General features: G+C 41.7%; 1 protein-coding gene across 1 annotated transcript; it reads right to left on the reverse strand.

The window, feature by feature from the left end:
• Nucleotides 1–348: 348 nt before the first annotated feature.
• LOC140065327 (uncharacterized) lies at nucleotides 349–5,317 on the reverse strand. Its single transcript, XM_072112917.1, has 5 exons — nucleotides 5,167–5,317; nucleotides 4,744–4,860; nucleotides 3,328–3,483; nucleotides 2,205–2,351; nucleotides 349–520 (listed from the first exon to the last, which is right to left on the reverse strand). The coding sequence occupies exons 1-5, from the start codon at nucleotides 5,216–5,218 to the stop codon at nucleotides 372–374; spliced, it is 621 nt and encodes a 206-aa protein (XP_071969018.1). The 5' UTR covers nucleotides 5,219–5,317; the 3' UTR covers nucleotides 349–371.
• Nucleotides 5,318–8,684: the final 3,367 nt, after the last annotated feature.

Raw genomic sequence — 8,684 nt, forward strand, 5'->3', positions numbered from 1 at the left:
AAAAATTATGCAAATGAGTCTAAGGGGCTCCAGCCTGGAGCCCCTTAGGTGCATTTGCATCATTTTAAAACCTTTTTTTGTAAAAATAAACAGGGCATAAGAAGTTAAAAGAACAGCAGATCCTGACCAGAGGGGTGCACACCAGTATGTCTGTATGTTTGGTTTACAATCCTTGATCTGGTTATAAATGTCCTTTAAAGCGTAAGTGCAAAAGGGAAGCTACATACCCCTCCTACCCCCTTACATAGTAAACTGTGTTGCCATTTCTAGAATTCTGGGTCTACAAATGAGATAATTGTTCACACACTTTACAAAGTCAACATAAAAAAAAAACAACTACAAAGACCATTTATAGATGATTTAGCTTTATTTTAGTAGTAGCCATGTTTAGGGAAAGTAGGCTCAGTACATTCAAACAAAACATGTTCAAGCTCATCCACCCCCACCATGGACTGAAATCCAAGTTTGCAGCCCACTTGAGACAAGCCTCCTTTAAAGTGGACGTCTCGCTCCCTGCCGGCTGAAAAAAGAAGAAGAAAATTGATTTTAAAAAATATAGAAAAAACAAAAAAAATTTTAATAATTTAAAAAAAAAAAACAATTATATTTTCATATAAAACACTTTTTTTTTAAATATAAACAAGAAAATAAAACAAAAAAATAAAACAAAATGAATTTATCAATAAAAAAAACTGGTGAAAACAACAGAAAATAAAAAGGACATAAATAAATTACAAATTATTACAAATTATTTTCACTGCTGAATAAAATCTATACTAAGTTAAATAAAATAATCAGTTTTTTTTTCCTCAAAATTTTCTTTTTTTATCAGTTATTTTTGAATTCCGGTAATTCGGGCCACCATTTCTCCGGGCAGACATTTATAAGGGAAGGGCTTCCTGTTGACCTAGAATGGTAGAGGCAGGAAGGCCGAGGAATCTGGAACATAACATTTTTCTACTTGGTGCCACTTTTGAATCTTATGGGGCAGAAGGGTCTTGACCACCGGTTCTAGATTTGATTATTACATGATTAACCCCAACTCCTCCCCCCACCATCTCCTATAACACAAGTTCCATAAAGGAATGAAGAATATATATACAGTTAGTTACAGTTATTTACAGTTAGTTACAGTTAGTTATAGCTAGTTATAGTTAGTTACAGCTAGTTACAGCTAGTTATAGCTAGTTATAGTTAGTTACAGTTAGTTACAGTTAGTTATAGTTAGTTACAGTTATTTACAATTAGTTGCAGTTAGTTACAGTTAGTTACAGTTAGTTACAGTTAGTTATAGTTAGTTACAGTTATTTACAATTAGTTATAGTTAGTTATAGTTATAGATAGTTATAGATAGTTACAGTTATTTACAGTTAGTTACAGTTAGTTACAGTTAGTTACAATTAGTTGCAGTTAGTTATAGTTAGCTATAGATAGTTACAGTTATTTACAGTTAGTTACAGTTAGTTATAGTTAGTTACAGTTATTTACAATTAGTTATAGTTAGTTATAGTTATAGATAGTTATAGATAGTTACAGTTAGTTACAGTTAGTTACAGTTAGTTACAGTTAGTTACAGTTAGTTACAATTAGTTGCAGTTAGTTATAGTTAGTTATAGTTAGCTATAGATAGTTACAGTTATTTACAGTTAGTTACAGTTAGTTATAGTTAGTTACAGTTATTTATAATTAGTTACAGTTAGTTATAGTTAGTGACAGTTATTTACAATTAGTTGCAGTTAGTTATAGTTAGTTACAGTTAGTTACAGTTAGTTACAGTTAGTTATAGTTATAGATAGTTATAGATATTTATAGATAGTTATAGATAGTTACAGTTAGTTACAGTTAGTTATAGTTAGTTATAGTTATTTATAATTAGTTACAGTTAGTTATAGTTAGTGACAGTTATTTACAATTAGTTGCAGTTAGTTATAGTTAGTTATAGTTAGCTATAGATAGTTACAGTTATTTACAGTTAGTTACAGTTAGTTATAGTTAGTGACAGTTATTTACAATTAGTTGCAGTTAGTTATAGTTAGTTATAGTTAGCTATAGATAGTTACAGTTATTTACAGTTAGTTACAGTTAGTTATAGTTAGTTACAGTTATTTATAATTAGTTACAGTTAGTTATAGTTAGTGACAGTTATTTACAATTAGTTGCAGTTAGTTATAGTTAGTTATAGTTAGTTGCCCCAATGTCATCACCTGGGTCTCTGATTCTCCCGATGTACTCGTAGCATTTGTCATCTATCTCTTTACACCTTATGGTCCAAATAGTGGTACAGGGCTCCATATTGTCCTCGAAGCAGGCCGGACAATAGCCCCCTATTGGGGGTTTGGTATCAGGAGGCACTGAGGGCAGGAATAGAAATGTTAGAATAACATTGTTGCACTGTCCTCTGATAAGCTTACAAGGATTTCCCCATCAAAGGCTCCTGTCCATTATCCCCAGGATTATTGGGGGGTCAGACTTCTCTATTCAGGATGGTGAACTTTTTTCTGACGCAAAGAAAAAAGTTTTTACATCATTTTTCTTTTTCTGTTTTATATTTTTAATCAAGTGTGTGTGTGTGTGTTTCTTAAAATATTCCCCATGTGGTTATCAAAGGTCCATGGGAGATTTTTACACTTACCCAACTGTCCATTTATATTGGGATACAGGTCCCCATCAACCATCAGGAGGAGGGAGTGAACACCCAGCACACTGACATACTGGAGTGCGCCCCTTCTGGCAGAATTTGCTCATCTTTTAACTTCTTATGCCCTTGTTTTTAAGAAATTAAGAATTTAAAAAATTTGGCAAATGAGTCTGAGGGGCTCCAGTCTCCATTGACATCTATTGAGCCTGGAGCCCCTCAGGATCATTTGCATAGTTTTTAAAACCTAAGAAGCTAAACGAAGACCAAATCCTGCCGGAGTAGGAACACACTAGTCAGTCAGTGTGCTTGGTTTACAAACCTTCATCCTGGTGGTAGATGCCCATTTAGCCCATCTCAAAGAGTTGTGCTCCTTTCATACAAGCAATAGATGTAACATCTCTAAAGGGTTTGGAAATCATCCCATATTCATATAACAAATAAGACACGTGTGTGACCGCCGCTCCATTCACTTCAATGATACATAGATGTGAATGGAGCTCCATTTATGCATGAGCACAAGAACTCATGGACCAATGGGGGGTCACAATGGTGGGACCATGTGTGATCTGAATGTTATCAGTTGCAGGAACAGAGGAGCTATAACAAATGTCAAGTCATAGGTCAATTTGCTTATTAGGAAACTGCTGACAATGTATCTATTAGACGGATCTCTGTTATAATCCACTTACTGTTGTAGCCAAATATATTGCATGAGTCCTGATCACAGCAGTCTATATGGGCTTCCAGTCCAGCATTAACATAATTATCTGCATATATTGTTTGTTCACAAGGGTATAGCCCATTCTCATTGCAGCCCTTCTTCACGGTGTGATATACATCCCCCTCTGTGGACCAAAAAGAAGAAAGCTGGAGGTGACCTCCATGTACACACAGTTATAATGACCTGACCTGTGGCCATATGTAGCTTCTGGACAAATCTTGATCATTTCTATGTGGGTAATATATAGGCTTACAACCACTCATGGCAGTCATTATTATGGGGAAGGGAGAGGAGTGTTTGGAGGAAAAAGAGAGGGAAAGATTGTAGTTGACTGAAGAGTCTGAAGGATCCTGCAGGGGACAGAGAAGCCTAGAGAGGAAAAGGGGAAGAGGCAGAGATGATGGGAGGAATCCACAGGGACTGGAAGGGGTAGAGGAGTCCAGATTAGAGACGAGTGTAAGAGTACAGTTGAGTTTTGGAGAGAACCCAGGAGTCTAGAAAAGAAAGTGAAGGAATCTGGAGGAGACAGTTGTTTGGAGAAACCTCAGTGAACTGGAATGGGTAGAGAAGTCTAGAACAAAGGTGACTGTAAGAGGACAGATGAGCTGGTGAGAGGACACAGGAATCTAGAGAAGAAAGAGAAAGATCTGGAGGAGAAAGATGTTTGGAAGAACCTGAGTGAACTGGAATGGGTAGAGAAGTCTAGAACAAAGGTGACTGTAAGAGGACAGATGAGCTGGTGAGAGGACACAGGAATCTAGAGAAGAGAGATGAAGATCTGGAGGAGACAGATGTTTGGAAGAACCTGAGTGAACTGGAATGGGTAGAGAAGTCTAGAACAAAGGTGACTGTAAGAGGACAGATGAGCTGGTGAGAGGACACAGGAATCTAGAGAAGAGAGATGAAGATCTGGAGGAGACAGATGTTTGGAAGAACCTGAGTGAACTTGAATGGGTAGAGAAGTCCAGAACAAAGATGACTGTAAGAGGACAGATGAGCTGCTGGGAGGACACAGGAATCTAGAGAAGAAAGAGGAAGATCTGGAGGAGACAGATGTTTGGAAGAACCTGAGTGAACTGGAATGGGTAGAGAAGTCCAGAACAAAGATGACTGTAAGAGGACAGATGAGCTGGTGAGAGGACACAGGAATCTAGAGAAGAAAGAGGAAGGAATGAATAGAGGAGTCTAGACAGGACCATGATGTCTAGATGAGGACACATGTGATGAGGAGAGGACAGAGGAGTCTAGAGAGGAAAGATAGTGCTGTGAACAATGTAATGAATCTCTTCTAAATAGTAGAGAAGTTTAGAGCATATTTAAGGAATAAATCACTCAATCATATTGAATTCTGCAAAGATGATAAAACAGATAAATCACCACTTACCAACATGATACATTTCAGATAGTATGTAGCAATCGGTGGCATTGTTACACACCACAGCTGGACCGTCGCAGTCATCACTGTTTTTCTCGAAGCATTCTATACAATTCTCGACAAAATCTATGGAGAGAGAAAGTCACATAGAATAAAAATATCAGTAATTTAACCAAAATTAGGCACATTGATTTGAGCTTTTGTTGAATGGAGCTAGGAATATTAGTCTGAAAAGGAGATGATGCTGTGGACATAGTAAGCGGCAGTACTCAATGCCAGTCAGCTGCTGAAAAGCAATTTCAGAAAAAAAACAAAACAAATAAAGATAAAACCTTTTGAGTCCAACATAATATTTACTCATCCTGAGATGAAAGGAGTTATGGGCTACACATCATGAATACGATATCTTGTATATTGTCAATATTGACTCACCAGCCAATGGTAGGATACACAGAGCACCCAGCAGAACGATGAGGGTCCTCATGTCGGAGATCTGGAAGAGATGTGAGGGAATGAAATATCTATCCCTGACTGGCAACGTGCACCTGCCTCCCTTGTTTTTATAATGTACTACAGAGACTTTGTGACATCGGATTGATGTCACTTGGATTTGTTCCTAAAAAGAATTTGGCAAGACACAAATCCATATGGCTCGATGTTTACCTTCTTTTATGTAACGTCTAACAGACGGAAGCCAATAGAAGAGGTGTGCGTCATGCATGAGGAGAACTCTTCATGAGCTGGAGCTTTACTAAAAGTGCAGTGACCGACCTCCACCGGAATATCGGAAACGGATATCTGCTGACAGGTTCCTTCATTTTAGCCAAGACTAACTTCATGCGTCTACAGGTTTTGGTTGTTCAGTCCTTCAAGAAGTCTGAAGGACTGGATGCTCTGTTTATTCATCATCTCTAAAGATGTGAACCAACTTTGGGAAAGAAAAAAGAACTGGACGCCACATCCCGTATCATACAATGAGGGAGGCTACATTTACACTCTTTGTGGTGGGTCCCTACACTATTAGAATGAGCTTACTCCTTACATGGATGTTGACTCGCTTGGATGAGTTACTCGTCGCATCCTTCTCATACATAAGAACCTATTACCCTCACACTTTTGTTCTTAGTACTAGCTAAAAACACATTTGTCTCCTGAGACTCTTCTCCAGATATGTGCCTCTATATTTACACACCATATTCAGAAGAATCAAAGGGATCTAGGGTTGGTTGGTGGGGGTGGTGGGGGTCAATCATTAGACAAATACCAAGCAATGCAGCCCCGTGGATCCCAAATGAGTTTCTTTAAAGGAAATCTACCATTTGTTTTTGTGCGTTATGAACCAAACATACCTTAAGAATGTTGTAGCTACACTGATGCAGAAACATATCATGTTTATGCTGTAAATTAAGTGGTTTTGCTTTAAAAAAAAAAACACTTATAACAATAAGGGCCTTGGTAAAGCTGGGTTGCTTCAGCCTGCAGTTCATAAACACATTACACAGAGCTTATTTAACTGTCCAGACAGGCGTAATCAACCTGAGCTGGATGACTCATACAAAGCAGCTGTGGGATGGTGCAGTGATTGATTACTTCTGCCTGTCAGGCACAGCATAGTGATTACTTCATTCTCTAGAGCAGCGCATAATTAGGATGAGGAGAAGTACCAGAGCAGCCACAGGAGGGCCAGATTATCCTGAATGTTATAATTGTTTTTTCAGCAAATCCACTCTGCTCCGGGATTATGCATGAAATCAAATGGTAAATTTCCTTTAATTCCCACACAAAATAAAATGAAACAGACTGGAACAAAAACCTCAACTGGCCGATGTAGATAATAATTATACTGATATTCCTTGTGTCCTGCTATATGTAGTAGTATTCTTGGGGTGCACTCAGTTATACTCAAGTTCTTATATTTAATAGATGATACTGGGGGGGGGGGCTGTGTGGGCACATTACTTACTGGGGGAATGTGTGGAGGACATTCCTGGGGGGCTTTTTGGGCACATCACCAGGGAGCTGTGTGGGGGACATTCCTGGGGGACTGTGTGGGCGCATCACTTACCGGGGAAATGTGTGGGCACATTACTTACTGGGGGAATGTGTGGAGGACATTCCTGGGGGGCTTTGTGGGCACATCACCAGGGAGCTGTGCGGGGGACATTCCTGGGGGGCTGTGTGGGTGCATCACTTACCGGGGAAATGTGTGGGCACATTACTTACTGGGGGCTGTGTGAGGACATTACTTACTGGGGTCTGTGTGGGGGACATTACTAGGGGGCTGTGTGGGCAACTTACTGGGGGGCTGAGTGGGCACATTACTTATTGAGGGGTTGTATAGTCACATTACTTACTGGGGGTCTGTGCAGAGGGACATTACTGGAGGGCTGTGTGGGGGACATTTCTGGGGGGGTTATGTGAGGGACATTAGTGGGGGATTTGTGGGGATATTCCTAGGGGTCTGTGTGGGCACATTACTTACTGAGGGGCTGTGTGGGCACATTACTGGGGGATTGTTTAGGAACATTACTTACTGGGGGTCATAACTGTGGGGCTGTGTGGGGGACATTACTGGGGGGCAGTGTGGGGACATTACTGAAGCACCGGAGCAGACACAGGAGCGTCAGATTATCCAGAGGGCTGTGTGGGGACATTCCTGGGAGTCTGCGCGGGGGGCTGTGTGGGGAAATTCCTGGGGGGCTGTGTGGGGGGGCTGAGTGGGGGACATTACTGGGGGATTTGTGGGGACATTCCTGGGAGTCTGTGCGGGGGACATTACTGGGGAGCTTTGTGGGTACATTACTGGGGGGCTGTATGGGAACATTTCTTGCTGAGGGGCTGTGTGGGGACATTACTTACTGGGGTCTGTGCAGGGAACATTACTGGGGGGGGGCAGTGTGGGGGAAATTCCTGGGGGTCTGTGTGGGGGACATTTCTGGGGGGCTGTGTGGGCAAATTACTTACTGAGGGGCTGTGTGGGCACATTACTTACTGGGGGGCTGTGTGGGCACAATACTGGGGGGCTATGTGGGCACATTACTTACTGGGGTTCTGTGCAGGGGACATTAATGTGGTAGCTGTGTGGGGGACATTCCTGGGGGGGCAGTGTGCGGACATTATTGGGGTGATGTGTGGGGACATTACTGGGGAGGATTTGTGAGGGACATTACTGGGGGGCTATTTGGGGGACATTACTTGAGGGCTGTGTGGGGGACATTCCTGGGGGCTGTGTGGGCACATTACTTACTGAGGGGCTGTGTGGGCACATTACTGGGGGGTTTGTGTGCATATTGCTTACTTGTGGGATGTGTGGGCACACTACTTACTGAGGATCTGTGCGGGAGACATTACTGGGGGGCTATGTGGGGGACATTACTAGGGGTAACTGTGTGGGGGACATTACTGGGGTAACTGTGTGAGTGACTGTGTGGGGAACATTTCTTAGGGCGCGTTTATATGTGGCACTAAAAAAAGCCTCACTTTGATCTCATATGTTTTCCAGTAACAAGCTCCTGGTTTTGTGTAAATGTAACAGACTACTGTCAGGGGGACGTATGTACGGCCGCAAACTTGCAGCCTTAAATGCATCTCGTATAGGCAGCTATGGTGCACAGGCATGATACGGTGAGCGCAACAATCGCCGTAGCCGTATCGACGGCCGTGTGGCTACTATTTTCTATGGAGAGGGGCGGGGGCCAGCAGCACTCACCTCCTCCTCTCCCGTGCGCCATGTTCCTACCGGGCTATGGCACAGCGGGTATACATTAGTGTGCATGAGCCCTTACAGTATTTATGGAGAGTGTTAGGGGCAGGAGTAGGATAACACTGTCAGGGAGCCAAGATGTAGGGGCAATGAGGAACATAAGACGTGGTGATGCCTAATGGAGGAGATGGAGGACGCGTCACCAGCAGTCATTGGATGTAACACGTAGGGATTTCTCCTGTGTTTC

The sequence above is a fragment of the Engystomops pustulosus genome, chromosome 6, assembly GCF_040894005.1.
Source record: "Engystomops pustulosus chromosome 6, aEngPut4.maternal, whole genome shotgun sequence".
Lineage (NCBI taxonomy): Eukaryota > Metazoa > Chordata > Amphibia > Anura > Leptodactylidae > Engystomops > Engystomops pustulosus.